The sequence below is a fragment of the Stegodyphus dumicola genome, chromosome 7, assembly GCF_044657685.1.
Source record: "Stegodyphus dumicola isolate Sdum_Otavi_A_Nest chromosome 7, ASM4465768v1".
Classification (NCBI taxonomy): domain Eukaryota; kingdom Metazoa; phylum Arthropoda; class Arachnida; order Araneae; family Eresidae; genus Stegodyphus; species Stegodyphus dumicola.
The window spans coordinates 107,129,064-107,148,012 of NC_140774.1; the positions used below are offsets into that span (position 1 = coordinate 107,129,064).

Below are 18,949 nucleotides of genomic sequence, written 5' to 3' on the forward strand. Positions count from 1 at the left end.
GACAATGTTGTTATCATTTCATGCTTCTGAAACTGTTGAGGTAATTAAAAAAAAAAAGAAGAAAGAAAGAAAGAAAGAAAGAAAATCAAAGGTTGTAATTGTATACAATAAAACACTGAGAGGTGGGGACCTTGTAGATCAATGCCTTTCTAGTTATCAAATAGCCTGAAACGTTGGGGAAAAATATTATATAAAAAAAATAATTTTTCAATTTTTAGACCAAGCTGTTTTCAACACTTTTCAAGTTCATAAAAAAGAAGGCTGAGAAAAATTTCATTTAAAATTTAGACAATGAAATAATTGATTAATACACACTTTTATGTCCATATTTCAAGACAAGGCTGTCCATTGAATGAAGTGTTATCAAGTTGTTTATTTGAAAGCCGTTTTTTGGAACTTATACCACATACAGAGAAAAGGGATAACCTTGCCAGGGAATGTTAAATGTGTTCATCTAAGAAGAACGCAAATGGAAAAACAAATTAGGAGAGAAATGAGGTATTGTTGCAAAGACTGTAATGTAGGAAGGACTCTGCATACCACGTTTAAAATTATATCACGTCCAGAAAAATTAACTTTTTAAAAAAATATTATAGATGTTATTGACGTTGAATAAAAGCATCATAATTTGCAGATAATACTGTCCATTATTTAAAGCATATATAACTTTTCTATCTTAAAAAATTATAATACATAGGAAAGCCAAATATGAGGTAAGTTAATAAAAATTTGTACATATTTTAAAAAACCGTTAAATTTAAGGAAAAACGTTGGTTATTTATATGAATCTATTTTGAATTTTATAAACATTAAAAATAGTCTATGAAAATTTTATGGTTTTTAAACAGATTTTTGTCAAAATTGTTCAATGGGTAAAGGGTTAGATTCCATTTTTCAACAAATTAAATGGTATTTCAATGGAAACCAATTACTTCACCCAAGTTTATAACCTTTACTTATTCTCTAAAGAGCATCAGTTATTAATATAAAATATATTTTTCAAATACATTCTTGTACATTGATTTCATAATTTTGGTTAATAAATGTGGATATCTTGAAAATTGCTGCAGTTATGCAACTTGCTTAGTATTAAATAAAGCTAATAATGCAAGTTAGAATGAAATAGAATATCTTGATTTATACATGCTTGATTATTATAAAAAATTAAACTGTAAGAGAAGAAAATTAAAATTTGAAACTATAAAATTAATTAACTGGTGGTTAAATATTTCCAAAAATGTTATAGGTAACACAATCAGTTAAACAGAATTTTTTAAAAATTTCTACAGCAGTTGTTTACTTAAGAGAAGAAATTATTTTACTAACAGCTACATTAATTAAAAATTGAATTTCAAAGAAGGGTATTATTTTTTCCCCTCTTTAATAATCTGGCATTAACTGCCGTATTTAATCTTTAGTCTTATTACATTAGCATTGCATTATTCACAAAACAGTCTAGTAAAATCTTTTAATAACAGCATTTTAATTTCAAAAGGCACTAAAATAACCAATTTAGCATGACGATTATTTACTGTTGTCTTTCTAGTTTTCAATTTCCTTAACTGTTAGCTAGAAATATTACAATAATTCGCAACCAGTACTAACTATTGCAGACATTTTGAACCATTTTGGACTTATACCTAATGCTGGAGATGTAAATGGAACTAAAATTCAAATAGCCAATAATAATTTTACAGTAGTATTAGTTATCCAATCAAATGCATTAGAACTGAAAATAAATTATTCTGAATTAAGATTTTATTTTGAACATGCTTGCTTTCTACTACCTACCTGGATTGCTACTGTTCTCTTCTTACTGTAAAGCTATCAAAAATGCAAACATTTTGAAACAGGCACAATTAGAATGCCAAGTTGTTTGTGGCCATGACATGTTTACTGAAATAAAGATGAATATTTAATCTGCCTTGGCTACCAAGTTGGTCTTTATTATTAATCCGCATTCTGTGCAATCAGTATTTCTACTACATCATTACTTCTAAGTGTGCTTCTTTACAGATAGATAGATAAATGTATATGTTACATGATAATTGAAATGATTAAAGTAGGAGAGAAGAATTTCAGTAAATTGTATATATGTATTGATTATAAATACATAACATTTTTAAGCTTTTTTTAAAAACATTTTTTATTGTCAACGTTTTAACATTTTTTTAGAAAAGCATCTTTCATTAATCTTTGTTAATAAAATTTCATGTCAAATGTTTAGAAATCATTTAGTAGTGTTCATATAGGCTTTGAAGAAATTTTTCTAAATGTTTAGTTTGTGTTACATAAGTTTATTATCACCATTTTCAATCTGAATAATACTTTTGGTTTTCAATCATATTCTTACTTATTTGCATTATTACTTTGAAATTTCTAAAAGTAGTGCTTTTTTATACTGTGTTATTGACCTTCCACTGCCCAAGTGGTTAAAGCTTCGGAGTATCTATAGTTTGTCATGAGTTAAGTTTTTGGTAGAAGAGCGGGTCATCTGCTTAAATTTTTCTAATTTTCCTTTTTCATAATGGAAATATGGCTCAATTTCTGTTAAAATTACTTTTACAAAGGTGTTCCTTGGCATGTAATTTTTGAAAAATTTATTATTTAATCAATTAGCCCCATTCAGTGGTGTGTGCTATGTTGTTGTCAAATAATTTAATAGAATATATGTTTATAATGGAATTTGTGTATCATTACAGTCTAGTTAAATTCATAAAGAAAATAATTTGTAAATTTTTTAGGTCATTGTTTTCCTTGATAGATTGTAATCAGTTTTTAAATGAGTCAACTAAATAACTTCAGAAATGGCTGAAAGAGCCATGTCATATTTAGCAATATTCCTCTCTTCCCCTCTCCCAAAAAAATTACTGTGTTTAGTATTTTTGGCTGATAAAACTGTTGCCTGGTTTGCTATTAATATGTTCAAAAACATTACGTTTAAGTTAAAAAATTATATTTTGATAAATAAAAGCCAGTATGTTTTGTTTTTCAGTATTATGTATTCTAGTTATCACCCAGTATATTTTTATAGTTGTTATTCTTATTGCTATTATTTTTTTCAGTAAATATTCATGAATTATATTGCTTTCATTATACTGCTTCAAATGAAGATCTTCCTAAACGCTCTGGCTGGAATAAGTTTGACTTACAAGCTGAATATGCCCGAATGGGTGTTCCAAATGATCGTTGGGTTTTAACCTTAATCAATAAGGATTATGAGGTAAATTTATTATGTACTAAACAGTGACTTTTTTAAACACTCACAATTTAATTAAAAATGTAATAGATATGCTAATTTTGTGCCTGTAAGACTAAAGTGCCATGAAAGAGATGTCTAGTGATAAGTGTTTTAAGATGTTTCGTTATTAAATTTAATATCTGTAACCAAACAGAAATCAAAATGTCATTAATCAAATATTGTATGATACCAAATATTGTACTGCGAGCTGTTAAATTTAAAACATTCTATTTTAATATTTCTATTCAAAGTAATTTTTGTCAGTGCCATTAAAAGAATACATTAGAGTAGGATATTCTTATTTGATATTAATTTTGTAAAGTAGATATGGAAGAAAAATGCATTAAAATTTATTTGTTCATTGTTTGTTTTATATAACAACTAGCTATTATCCGGCGGTGAAGGGAAAGAAAGTGCTTGTGTTTTAATTCTGTTATGAAATTTTTTCTTTACACGTATTTTAAGTATTTCGATTAGCTTGTGTTACCTGATACCAAGGTTGATAATGGTTTAGATGGTGAAATTAATTCTGGATGTTTCACTTTTCTGCCTGCGCAGCACATTCCTGGTGCTTCATTCTTAAATTTGAGGGCTCTGCAATATGCATAATTTATCCATCTTTCCAATGGCAACACATAGATGAAGACTATAATCATAATTAGCATGGTAATGGAATGCACCAAGATTTAAATCAATGTGCAATGTTCATTTGGATCAAGCAATGCATACTGGAAAGTTTTCCAGTACGCATTGCTTGATCCAAATGAACATTGCACATTGCTCTTCTGTTTTTGTTTCAGTAAGCACTGCTCAACTCCATTCGTCTGAAACAGAAGAGCTTCCTATTGCTCTTCTGTTTCAGGCGAATGGGGTTGAGCAATGCTTCCTCAAACATTTTCCAGTCTTTTTTCCCGTTGCATTCATATGAATGGGCTGAAGCAGTCCATACTCAAATGCTTTCTAGTCTTTCTTCCTGTTACTTGTTTGTTTCTGAAGCTCGTGATGCCTTTTGCTTTTGTACTTGAGGTGTAGATTGAGCAGTTGATTTTATTTTGGTAGCATAATAGATTTCAAAGCAAAAGTAATGCTTTGTGGTGACTATTACAAATTCACTTTAAAAAAAAAGCAAAGAAGATGCATGTGATGAGATAATGCACATGTTAATTCGCAAAAAATTGAATATCTTATGCTTTGCTGAACGATAACACATTTTAAAATATTTTAATTTGGGCAGTAGCAATGCATTTCTGTTAAATAATTGAATTTGTTTTTATTTATTAAATTTGAAACAAATGAATATCATTGCATTTTTCCGGGTGGCAAGAGAAAGCTTTCCAATCACTGATTTTTAAGTCAAAAGTTTGTTAAATTAGCATAAAATGTATGTATATAAAGAGTGCAAACCTCATGGGGTGGTTTTTGTGAGATTTTACGCAAATAGTGACTTATATCTTGCTTTAAAAGTCATGTGTGGCAGATTTCATAAAGATCAGAATCAAACTGTAGATTTGTATAAAAGACAAACAAATATTCATTTATATATATATATGTATATTTGATTATCGTATTTTAATTAGAACATTACATATGTGTGGCTGAATATGTACTTCTTAAGAAAAGAATAATTTTTAACCTTTGGGAAAAATTTAATATCCATGATGAATAAATATTGTAGCTGTTTTGTTTACTAGTGCATCTGGACTCCACGCTTTTGTGTAGTTTTATACTTATTCTTAACTTGCTACATGTCTAGTATAATTTAAAGTGCAATTTATGAGATGGCATGATCTTTTTCCATTACTTAGCCATTAAGATCTTGCAAAATCATGCCAACTGTTCAGTTCGGTCTAGGACATTTCACTGTCAGGACTTATTTTTCTTTATATGACTGTATTATACTTGTATTAAATTTATTTAGATTAATAATTCCGTTTACCTTTTGTATACTTAATAAAGGTTGCTTGTAATATGTATAGTTATTTACACGTATGAGATACACTCTTTTGCAAAACAATCGAAGAACCAAGTACTTTTGTGATCGCGATGAAATTTGGTATGCAAAAACATCTTGATTGAACATGCAAATGATCAAAGTTTCAAGGCAAATAAACAGGAATTGCGATCATAGCACGCATTTTTAGTGCTCAGTTTGCAAAGTATAAAACCAGTAACAAAGGCAGAAAAATTGTCTTTTTTGTTGCTGCTATTGTAATTCCAAAAAGAAGCAACTAAAGATGCCATTAAGATGATATCGAAGACCTTACGGACAACTAAACGACTTCGTGGTTGCACTGTAGGGTTGCAGGAAGCTGGGTGGTCATACAAAGCAATAGGCTGCCACCTGCAGCATGCAGACACTGCTGTGCAAAGATGTTGGCAACAATGGTTGCTAGAAGGAAATTGCCGATGAAATGAAGGCTCTGGAAGACTAAGGATCACAAATGCGAGGCAAGATAAAATGATTGTTCGCCAGGCCCGAACCGCCCCAACTATGTCATTGTCCACTATTTAACACACTATAGCCACATCTATACCTCCCCATGGTACCGTTCACCATCTCACGGCACTTGTCTGAGCCAGGGTTACGCTCACTGAGGCATTTAAGACGTTTGCCTTTGACCCTACAACATCGGCGGAGTCGTCTGGAGTGGTGTTGCAGCTGATCATCATGGCTGCCATCAGACTGGCATCATATAGTGTTCAGCGATGAATCCCTCTTCACTTTTGAAGGAGATGACCACTGTGTTTGCGTCTGGAGTGGGTGGGGCCAGCGGTCCCATTCAGCCTTTGTTTTACAAAGGCATACAGCCATAACCCCTGGTGTGATGGCGTGGAGCACTATTTCTTATGACAGCAGGTCATCTTTAGTCATCCTCCATACATCTTTAAACAGCTCAACGATATGTTGATACCATCCTGCGGCCGGTTGCATTACCCTTCATGGGACGTCATCCTGGGGCCATTTTCCAACAAGGTAATGCCAGGCCACATACTGCTCACATATCTCTGGAATGTCTCTGTGCGATTGATACTCTTCCTTGGCCAGCAAGGTCACCAGACCTTTCATCAGTCGAGCATGTCTGGGACATGGTAGGCTGCCAGATTCAGTGCCGCAAAATATTGCAGATCTAGAGCGATAACTGATGAATGCCTGGCAGTATGTGTCGCAGGATGGCATTAGGAACCTCTACCACTCTTTGCTTCGGTGAATTCAAGCATGCATTGCCGAAATGGGCAGTTTGACCAGCTACTAATTTGAACAATCAATGAGTGATTGTGAACCTTGAACAAATTCTATGACCTTGATTTTTTAATCATTTTATTATCTGTGTATGAGCTATACACATATTCAATTTCATCTAAAACAACCACTTTCTTCATGGTGCTTCGATTTTTGTTTGCAAAAGAAGGTATAAAGAAATTAACGGAGTTAGCTGGAATATTATGTCAGTATCAAAGAGAACTAGGGTTAAAGTTATATCAGAGTATCTTCTGTTATATCAGAAGTTATATTATCGATTTTAAAATCATGCAGGTACAATATTTACGTAATTTGCCAAAATGTCTCGAAATTTTAATTGGCTTGTTTAGAGAAATCGCACATACAAGCAGGATATTCACATTTTTATGAAATCTGAATGGAGAACAGAGTTACTTTGGAATCTTGTCAGCACATTACTTCCTTAAAGTTCATATATCATGTGTAACAGTGTATTTGTATAAAAGTTTACATAAAAAAATTTTATATATTATTTTGTATAAAATTTTTATGAAATTATTAAACAAAGCAGAGTTATTAATTTAAATCAACTTAATATGACAAGATATAATACAGTTGTGTAAGGAAAAATACGTCTTGATGGCAAAACGCCCAAATGGCAACGGCGAATGGTCCCATTCATGTTCAGTCTTCTTAGCTGCAGACAGCAAATGCTTTTAAACAGGTTTTTGATTGATGTGCTAAAGGCATGCCAAACAGTGGATACCATTGTTCCTCCATATTTAAGATTATCTGAATTTGACTTACTGTTTTCTTTCTATTGGATTGGAGAAATCAGCAAATTCTCTTTGAGCATTCAGTAATCAGTGATGGCAATTTACATTGGGGCCTAGTTTATTGTTTGGCAATCCACATTTTGTACACTTTAATAGCAGATGTTCTTGGAATACTTTACATCTGGCAACTTTTTTGTTGATCCTTTACCATTTTGACCATTTTTAGTCATATCACATTCAAAGTCAGTTAAATGTAAACAGCATTTTTTACACATTTCTTTGCAAATGGTAGATTTAATAATTATCAAGATACCGATCTTTTTGCTACCAAGCTAAGTGGCAACAGCTTGACATTATGGCCGATATGCATAAAATTGGCTGTTAGTCATAAGAAATAGGCCACTTAGTGTACAGTTAAATTAGCATGCTGGGAACAAAATTTAAATAATTATAATAGTACCTTCTAATAGTGATTTAAATTATCTATTATAATTGTACTACCATAATAGCAATTTGAAATAATTAAGTTTTTATTAAGAAATGTTTCTTATAATTTATCTGAAATTATTGCTGTAGTTTAATACTATCATTTGTGTATGAGTAATTTTGTTATAAATTGGAATATGAAATAAAATAAAATTCTAATTTATGCAGTAATTTTGTTTGCATATTTTATGATTCAGTTTAGTTTCTTAATTAATGCTTGCAATTTCTCTGAAAGCTTTTACTCCTTATTTTAAAATTTCCTCATGAACGAAATTGCATTATTCTTCCTTTAGAAAGAAGTATTTGCAAATTTCTCTCTCTTTTTATTTAGCATATTTTTTGTGATTTTTATTTTCTTCATAAAACCAGTAATCATTTGAAAAATGTTAACTATTGTTGATGTAAACTTAGACATAGCCTTTTACCCCCTCTTTCTTTATTTTAATATTGTAATCTAGTTAGAATTTCAAATGGTATAAATGTATATGTAATAAAACAACATAATCCAGATTATTTTTTCAGATACCATAATAAAGAGAAATTCCTTTTTTCTCACAATCTTGACATTTTCATTATACATTTTAAGCAATGAAGATATATTTCCTAGAACAGGTATAAATTTTTAGAGCACTTCATATTATTGAAAATAAGGTGTGAAAGTGCGCTGTTTATAAATTCATTTTAAAATTTACTTTTGGGAATTCTGTTTTTGTTCAGTGTACTGTAAATCAATAATGTAAAATATGAGCAGTACAATTTTGTTAATATTTAAAATTTTTAAACACACTAAATTTTCTTATGAAAAAGAAATAGTCTATATCAGGTATTTTAATATTATGTGCTTAATAAGGTTTGTAAATTTTATCTCTATAGCTTTTCATTATTCAATGAATACTGCAGACAAAATTAGTTGCATTATTTAAAATTATGATTCCATTTGCTTTCAGCACAAGATCTGAAATTATGATTGATGCTCTTAAATCTTACATAATAAATATTAATACAGAATTTTCAAAGGTACTCTTCCGTTAATCAGGATCGGATTCAGAAATGTGCGTATTGTTATGAAATGCCCAGGCACGGCAAGGCAGCTTCCCTGCAAAGCAAGTGTATGGTTACCAGAAAATGCCAAGAGGAGGCAGGTTTGCCATATTTGGTGCAAAATTGCCCATTTGATGACAAAATTGGTGATATTCCAATTTCTGGAGAGAATTCTTACCGGTTTTGCCCAAAATGTTCTTGAACGCAGCCCAAAAGCTATATAAACCTTGCCTGCATGCAGAGTAGCAGTCAGTCAGTGCCTAGTCCAAGGATGTCAAACTCGCGGCCCACAACAAATATTTTTGCGGCCCGGCCAATATATTGGCAAATAATAATATATAATAATAAAATAACATATCAACGAAGAGAAAAATGAAATGTTTACTGCTAAGTAATTAACGATAATTTATTCAGTGTTGTTAGATTACTCAGTGAGCTGACACACACATTACTTAAATTACAAATGCGTGTGAGTAGCTTGCGTTCAGCTACCTTCGACTTTTGGGGGACACATGCACTCAGAACTTGTACGCATCCCCCGATAGCCGAATGTGGCCGAACTCATGGTCTCAGTTTTCCAATCATAGTTTTGTACGATATATTGGTGCATGCACTTTGCTTTATTATTAATTATTACTTCATTCATATTGTCACGGATTTCATAGTTATTTATTTATTTAGTTTTTTTATTTAGAATTGTAATTAGATTTGCTTCATGTTGCCTTAGCAACGCAGACGATTTTTGAAAAGACAGCTGCGTTGGAAGGTTAAAAATAGAACAGCGCGTGCATTTAATACCTAATAAATAAATATCTCGTAATTGCTGTTGCCATCCACAAAAATCCAGATATTTATAGATGTTTCCAGTATATTCGAGAAATTAATTATAAAACTTATAAAAGCCAAGAACAAACAACTCATCTCAGTAGTAGCTGTACTTCTAGCGAACTGTTTGTTTACTTAATGCTATGATTGATTTGTAGCGATTTCGCTGTGATATAGAATTAGTCTCTGTTTTGAATTGATTTTTGCTAAACGTTTGACATTTTGTGATATTGTTAGAATATTTTTGAAGAAATATTTCAGCATTTTGATTTATCTCTTGTGGAAAGAATAAATTTTTGTTAACTTTTTAACATTAACCGTGTTTATTCCAGCCCTTTGTTTTCAGTTAGTCTATATCAAAACCAAGTGGTAGTAAAATTAAACGAAAAATCGCTGATGAACATAGAATATTCCAAGTAAACTGGGAATTAGAATATTTTTGCTGTGAAATAAAAGATAAAATAATCTGCTTGATATGTAATAATACTATTAATATACCAAAGTTATATAATATTAAACGTCATTACGAACAACACAAATCAAAATATAACAATTACTAAGGATTAATGAGAGAAGAACAGTTGAAAGAGCTCAAGTTAGGAGTGAAAAAGCAATAGTCCATGTTTAGTAAAGTATTGCAAGCGGCGGTACATGCAAGCTATGTTTTGTCCGAGTTGATAGCTAAACATTCAAAGCCTTTTACTGACGGTGATTTCATCAAGGAATGCCTAATGAAAGCTGGAGAAATTGTTTGTCCTGGAAATGTGAAGGCTTTTCAATCAATTTCATTGTCTTGAAATACAGTTGCGGAAAGAGTTACTGATTTAGCTGCGAATTTAAGTGATCAGATCAAAGCAAAATCATCTAGTTTCGGAAGTTTCTCCATTGCCTGTGACGAGAGCACGGACATTAGTGGCAAAGCTCAATTAGCAGTGTTTTTTCGTTCTTGTGACAAGAATTTTAACATTTTTGAGGAATTACTGGAATTAATACCGATGCCTGGTACTACCACAGGAGAAGATATATTTACTTGTGTTTTTGGACTTCTGCAGAAATACAATCTACCTTTGGCAAAATTAAATTCTGTAGCTACAGATGGCGTTCCATCAATGACCGGGAAAAACAAGGCCTTCGTAGCATTACTAAGAAAAAACTTAGTGAAATTCACGGTTCAAACATTCATCATATGCTTTGTATTATACATCAAGAAGTTGTATGCACGAAAGTAATAAATATGGAGAATGTTTTGTCATATATAAAAAAAGTTATAAATTTTATAAGATCTCGAGGTTTAAATCAGCGTCAATTCACTGCTTTCTTAAGTGAGTTAGATAGTGAATATTCGGGTTTGTCCTACTATACAGAGGTATGTTGGTTATCTTGCTCCAAGATTCTCAAACAATTCTGGGATTTGAAAGAAGAAATATGTCAGTTTTTAAAAACGAAAATCAAGACGTAAGTTTGTTTTACGATCCAATATGGATACAAGATTTATCTTTCTTGGTTGATATTACCAAACACTTAACCAATTTAAATTTATCGTTACAAGGAAAAGATCATATCATTACGAACATGTTTGACATAATTAAAGCATTCAAATGTCAACTAGTTCTTTGGGAAAAACAACTTAAAAATGAAGATTTGACGCACTTCCCAACGTGCAGCATGAACAAATCAAGTTTAGATGATACTTGTTCGTATCAAAAATACGCAGAAAAAATTGCAAATTTATTTTCCTATTATTGTTCAGTCCCCTATTGACTTAATTTTTTTTTAATTTAATTCCGTATTTATGTAAATCTTTTATCAAATAAAGTAGGTTTTCTACTAAATAAATAAATTAAATAGTTTTGTCTTATGAAGTTACCTGTTTTTTCTTCTGTTTAGATATGTGATACGTATCCAAGATTTTTATACGTGCCTACATCTGCTTCAACTGCTGTTCTTGTGGGAAGCAGTCGTTTTCGCAGTCGAGGAAGGCTACCTGTCTTGTCATACTTACATAAAAATATGGTTAGGGAAGCATATATCATTTTGAGATAAGTCTATAATTATTTCCCTTTTGTAATTAAATGAAAAAAAAAAGAAAGAAAGCCTCTAGATACTCTGTTCTTCAGTATTATTCTGAAATATTATTTATTAATTCCAAGAATGTATGAAAGTCATAGATTAAACACACACAGATGATCAGTTTTGTTTTTTGTAAAAGAGCTATTTTGTTCATCTGTATGAAATAATAGGTAGCTGTATAAATGTATTAATAAAAATTCATGCTTATTATTCTTCACATCTTGAGGTAAATATGAAAGTTATTCACCCCCCCCCCCCCCCGATGTATGGTTTATTTGTATCTTATTAAACAGGATTTTTAAGTATAAGCTATTATTGTTTTATCTAAAAGCCCAGATAGTTTTTATCTGTAATGCTCTTCATTGAATTTTTTTTTTACCTATTCATTGAAATTTTTATTCCTATTCACTGAAATTTTTACCTTTGCCCATATCTATTTTCATTTTGCATTTGTTATAAAAAATAATTTTAATGAATGTTTGTCAAAATATGAGTTAATAATGTATTCTAAAAATGAATTGGTAATAAAGCTTAGAAAATGGAGGTAAAATCATTTTTATTTGATGAAAGAATAAATTTTATGATAAAAAAAACTTTAACAGATTAAAAAAAAAAGCTGTATCATCCATTATCCTGTGACCTTTGAATAAAAATGAAGGTTGGCGGTTGTAAATGAATGTTACATGATTTTTTTTTTCTTTTTAAATTTGTTGTATTTAAATTTATTTTATTTTTTTTCTCCCTTTTTCTTTCTTTCTGTTCTTCTTCAGAAAGTATTGTAATCTTTTTATGAGTAAATTTTAATGTAATTTAGATGAAATTTTGTGTATTAGTGCTCTGACTGAAAATTCCATAGATAAAAAAATTGTGAATAATTGGAGGAGTAAAGCATTTTCTATAAAAGTAACTTTTTAAATTCTATGTGGTTCATTTAATATTATATACATCAGCATAAATCCACCATTTTAAACTGATAAATTGCTGCCAGACTTTCTGTTTCAGTCCTTTCTGTTTCACTAAATTACCTTTTAAATACATATAACTGATTTTATCTTTGTGATAAATGAATTGAACTATTACCTGGAACATTAAAATGAAAAAGACCATTATTTCAAAGAATTCAATCTAGTCTTTGTCTTCTTTCTTTTTTAAGTCTTTGATACTGTGAAGGGCAATTCATTAAATGGACTAAATATTTCGTGTAATTTTCTTAGTGTACTCATTCTCATTTTTAAAAGCAAGGCTCATTTTAAACTAACCTTGAGTTTAGCACTGATAAAATTAAACATGAAGATTTCTGAAAATACAAAATATAAATTTTACATCATTTTCAGATCTTTTGTAATGATGGTATAGTAGAAGTAATAAACATTATGGTGATTCATCTATTTTTAAACAAAATTGGATGCATTACAATTTTTATTAAGTAAGTAATACAAGTTATATCAGACTATGTTTAATGCAGAATTATTTTCAGCTTTATATCACAGAAATTAAAAACATTTTTCCACCTGAAACTAAATGATATTAAATATTCCTGGTAAATTATAATATACTGTATTCTGGTATTATTATTTACTGTATGAAAATGTAGTTCTAAAATGTTTTATTAAAATGTATTTTTAATAACTAGGCTGCTATATGCCGCTGCAGTCAACCCCTGTCTGGCTTTAGTGCACGCTGTGTGGAAGATGAGCAGTTACTGAGCTGCATTTTAAAATCTAGTCCAAATTCAGAATATATGTATGTAGTGGATACCCGACCAAAGGTAAACCAATTTTTTTCTTTCTAATTGTATCATTTAAGCACTAATCAATTGTCAAAGATTTATTAAGGATTCTGTTCCTATTTTTATTGCATTTTTTGTCATTTATAACAAAAAGTAACTTGTAAAATTGTTTGCATTTCACCTCCCCCCTCCAAATAAAGTACATGGTAAATTGAATTATTGAATGGAATTAATTCCGTCAATATACACATGAAAACATTATAGAATAAATGCAATCATCCTTTGAAATTTACTGTGTTTATTTACTATAGTGACACTGAGGCATTATTCTCAAAAACAACATTACATCTCAATTACATTACAGAAAAAGAATGCACAGTAAAATATATCACTGATGAATTATCAAATTGTTGCCATCAGTTCTGGGTGCAAATACTATAATGAAAACTAAAACAGTATATAACAGAAATAAAGCCAATAAAAGAGAATTTTTCACAGATAGTTCATTGATACTTCCAATTAACGTGCGTGCAGCACTCCTAAATGTTCTTCTCTGTCAGAGACAGACTGGCGACAGCATTTTTCTGCTATTCGGTTACACATAGAACTGTTTAAAAATAACAGTTCTAACTAATAAGTAGTAACTCCCAACAAGGAACAACCATGGTATCAAGTATTTATTCTGCAAATAGTGGTGTTCCTTACTGTAAGTTGCTCATATTTAATTAATCAGATATAATAAAAAATTTGATTTTATTTATTTGGAGTAAATTGTAAATCCAAAGGAAATGATAATCATTATTCCAAGTCTTTCTTCAAATTTCTGATTTTGTACCCCGATACCTGTTCTTTCTTATCACTTTAACTCTTTGAAGCACTTTTTAATAAGGATTTTTTTATCTTCTTGAAGGACAAAAACTTTGATGTCTTTATTAGTATAATCATTGAGCAGTAATTATTTTACCTCATTATTAATATCCTTATTTTTGAAACGTTCACAGAATCATCAGTATATAGACTTCAGCCATTTATTCTAGAAACTGAAATGTTGAAGCCTGTATATATATATATATATAAAACAAATATTCTCTCATATCTCTATACTATTAAAATCTGTGCGCGTCTGTTTGTTTGTTTGTAACCTCATCTTCTCCGGAACGGCTGGGTGTAGAGCTTAGCGGAGCATACCGTTGGATTCAGGACGTCCGTGGCTCGCCATTTTGGCCATTCGCATCTTCGTGCGACTTTAATTAGCAAAGATGGTAATTAGCCCGAAAAATGCACAAAAAAATTGGTATCTCCGGAACTTACCGGCCGATTTCTTTGAAATTTTGAATTTTAAACCCGCGAGATGATGAAACGACGGATGGAATTGATTCCACACTGATTTGCGAATTAGGAGCCTAATTAACAGGGTAATTAAAAACTCCCTAATACCCCTTTTTCTTTCCTTCCCATATCTTTGTGGACAGGCTGGGATTCCAAGGCGACGGGTTTTGAGGGGTTGCAGCTGTATCCGTTTTCCAGTTGGAATCGTCAAGGCCATTAGCGGGGGGGGGACGAAATTAACGTAGTGGAGAATTTTTATTCATTGTGCTAATTAATATTCTAATTTCCCAATCTCTCTAGAACAAAGAGCATCCTTCATTTGACTATCTATGAGTTGTAAATTTCTAAATTTAGAGCCGATCGCATTATTTGTTCCCAAGATATTAATTTTTCTTAATTAGAGAAATTGAGCCCAAAAGTTCCCAAAAAATCGGTAAATCTGGAACTTACCGGCCGATTTCCTTGAAATTTTGAATTTTAAACCCGCGAGGGGATAAAATGACTGATGGCCTTGATTCCACACTGATTTGTGAATTAGGAGCCTAATTAACGGGGTAATTAAAAACGCCCTAATACTCCTTTTTCTTTCCTTTCCAGATCTTTGTGGACAGGTTGGGAATGAAGGCGACGGGTTTTGAGGGGGGGAGTTGGTTTCCGTTGGGTCGTGGGAATCGTCAAGGCCATTCGCCAGGGAAACGTAGTGGAGCATTTTTATTCATTATGCTAATTACTCTTCTAATTTGCCAATCTCTCTGGAATAAAGACCAAACCTCTTTTCAAAATTTGGCAATTATAAGATTGTAAATTGCAAGCCGATCGGACTCTCGGTTGCTGAGATACGTGTTTTTTGTGCATTTTTCTTAATTAGAGAAATTCAGCCGGAAAAATGCACAAAAACACGTAACTCTTCAAAGAATTAATCGATTTCGTTCAAATTTTGAATTTTGCACTTCTCGGATGCTCAAATAAAGTTTAGTGTTCGTTGTAAACTGTTTTGCTAATTAGGAGCCTAATTAGAAGATTCATTAAAAAAGCGCTACTACCTTATCTCCCCTTCCTAACTCTTGGTTGACGGCCTTCGATTCGAAAGCGACGGGTGTCGGAGAAGGGGAGGTGGTTTCCGCACGACTTTTGGAATCGTCAAGGCCATTCGCCAGGGATGAAATTAAAGTAGTGGAGGATTTTTATTCATTATGGCTAATTAATCTTCTAATTTGCCAATCTGTCTGGAACAAAGACCAAACCTCTTTTCAAAATTTGGCAATTATAAGATTGTAAATTGCGAGCCGATCGGACTGTCGGTTGCCGAGATACGTATTTTTTGTGCATTTTTCGAACAATTCGTGATTTTTGGATCTGAATAAGAAAAGCAACTTTGAGTAATACAAATTAATATGTCTAATAGCTTAAATCAGCGTGCTCATTTCTGTTACTGAGCTACGTAATCAGTCACTGCTTTTGTTATTATATATAAGTGCATTAATATAATATCTCTGTTCGCATAAAGCTAATATTAAATTAAATTTTAATTAAGAAATTTTAATTGCAAAAAATAATAATTAAACTATTTATTTAAATTCTGATTAAATTTTTTTTCGTTCAAGGTTTTAAATTGAATTTCTGTTGCTCGGATATGGTATATGGAAAGTTTTCTTATTATAAATAATTATGATTGATTAATTACATTAATATACATATTGATGCACCTTTGTGTGTGATTATGTTAAAGTTTATCAAAAGGAATTTTAATAACGAATCTACTGTTTGAATATAATACCCGAAAATTTTTGCGATTACACTTGGCAAAAAGCCTGAGCTGTAAAATCGCTGAACACTGGTAGTTCAGTCCAATTTTCGAATTTCGGCGAACGGGCTGGCTCCATAGGTGCTTTCGTAATCTTCCGTATGTGTAACGTGTATGCAGTATATTGTGGATGCATACGTAAATAAAGCGGGCACAGCCCGCGCAAACTGCTAAACACTGGTAGTTCGGTCCAGCTGGATCCATGGGTGTTTTCTTGCTTTTATGCATGTGTATCATTTATGCAGTATCTTCTCCATACATAGGTGAACAAAGCGGACGCAGACTGCTCAAAATTGCTGAACACTGGTAGTTCAGTTCAACTTTCGAATAACGGCGAAATTACAATGGAAACTCATGAACATTGAACAATGAAAAGCGGGCTTCAGCCCGCTCAGCTGGCGGGCCTGCCCGCTAGTATATTTATATATAATGCTACTTTATAATCTATAACTTAATGTTAGTTATAGATTTAGCAATGTCTGGTAGTCACTATATTACAATCAGTGGACAGCAGATTTTTTTGAAGATTTTTCAAAGAAAAACATGCCATAGAAACAGCTTTCTGTTTACAGGCTTGCAGCTTATGATTATACTTTGGTCTAGACATTCTAGTACTGATTTTTTTTTTTTACTTGTGAGGGTACTTAATCTGCCCATAAAAAGAAAAATCCTCACCCCTTTTTTACAATCTTGGGAAATCAATTATCTACATAATAAAGGGATTTTTAGTTGTTAAAATTGAAAAATTAATTTTTTAAACATATAAATCAGCTTATTTGATTTCACCAGGCCCCCCCTTTTTTTTTAATCTCTTTGATGTAAACACAGCTTACAAAGTCCAGTATTCTCTCATTCTCTCTCGTTTAAAATTCATTTTTTATTTTTTAACATGTAGTATTACCTTGATTTTTCCCCTTTATTCTAGATTTCCCATGTATGTTAATCATTTTTTAGTCTTTGCTACTTCAGTAACTTTAACTTTTAAGGGTAATATTTTTCATCTTTGATTCCATTCCTTATGAAAAAAAAAAAAAAAAAAAAGAAAGAAAGAAAGTGATATGTGGCTGCCAACCAATTCTGATTTCATTTTTTAGAAGAATAAACATACTTCTTTCTGAAATGTAGTCAAATAGACACTTATCATATCTGTTTTACTGTACTAGATAGTTGTATTTTCTTTATTTTTGATGTCTTTTGTTTCAGCCTACTTTCCTATAGCAGATTCATTCTCAATATATTTGGCATCATTCCAGAAATATTAACCCCTGAGGACTCCATTACGACTTTAAAAATGAATGGCTATTGTTATAAATAGATAGCTAAACAAATTTGATTTGGCGCTCCGAGCATCTTGTCTCGGTTGATATTCTGTAGCTTACTTTAGTTTTGATGGAAGAACGAAGGTGTTAAGCCTAATAATTATGAAGGCGTATGCCTAATAATAATGCTTGTAACCATTGTATTATATTGTAAATAAAACGTGTGTGTATTAATAACGAAGCGAATGATCACTTACCTCTGGAACTAATGCTCTCTGATAGTAACCGGAATTAGTTACTACAGCTATCTTAAGCAATCTCTACTTTTAAATGGAATCCTCAAGGAATATTTATTTCTAAAGTTATTATTTTGTAATATTTGAATGAAAAATTTCATTTTAAAATTTGTTCTCAGTGTTTCTGATTTGAATTTAAAAATTTCAATTATTTCAGTATTTCTTATCTAGAATAATAGTAGAAGTCTAACATTAAGTTGACTGGAATTTTGTAAACCTAATCCACTTTTAAAGAAGGTATTTATGTATGCAGTTTTGCCAAGCATATTTATCTTAAATGGTAGGTTATCTGCATTTCGTTTGGAAGTGAGTGTGTAAAAATTTTATTATAGTAGAACTGATGAATGCAGATTCTTTAATCAGTTAGCATATTAAATATAAAATATACACTTACATTATACATTGTACTGTATGGTTATTGGCATGTTAATTTTAGTATTAAGCTAAAATTAATAAATCAAGTATAAAGATACACATAGATCATGAGTGTGGGTTACGGATTGTTACCAAATTACAGATATCAGTTTTCCCTTTTAGAAAACTTGATATTTGTAGTAATGTCTTTTTTATTTGCTCTTTGTTTCCCCTATTAAGAATAACATTAGAATTTGAGAAATTAAGGAACATAATATTAAAAATCAGCATTTCCAATTTTGGTAGCTGAAACAGATCCATAGAAGCATCATATATTTCTCTAGCAGCCTTTTCTTATGCAGTTTTTATAAAATAGTCTATGAACTTATTAGATATCAAAGAGAATGCTGAAAATAATCCTATGTTTCTGAATTAATGCAACAGTTTGCTGCCAAAGATCTTGTAGTCAGTGCATAACATCAGCTCATGCACAATCTCTTTATTAATTCTTTAAACAAA

The 18,949-nt window shown here is 31.1% G+C and overlaps 1 protein-coding gene across 4 annotated transcripts in view; it reads left to right on the forward strand.

Annotated features, from left to right (window-relative positions):
* Positions 1–18,949, forward strand: part of Mtmr6 (Myotubularin related protein 6) — a 169,951-nt gene that overhangs the window by 46,177 nt on the left and 104,825 nt on the right. For all 4 annotated transcript variants that reach the window (XR_015042178.1, XM_085820692.1, XM_085820690.1 and 1 more), the window contains 3 exons: positions 3,066–3,223; positions 11,477–11,602; positions 13,293–13,427. Coding sequence is in view for 3 of the 4 variants with exons in the window: in XM_085820692.1 (XP_085676818.1) it covers positions 3,066–3,223; positions 11,477–11,602; positions 13,293–13,427 (419 nt within the window). In the remaining variant the exon portion in view is untranslated. The remainder of the gene's footprint in view (positions 1–3,065; positions 3,224–11,476; positions 11,603–13,292; positions 13,428–18,949) is intronic.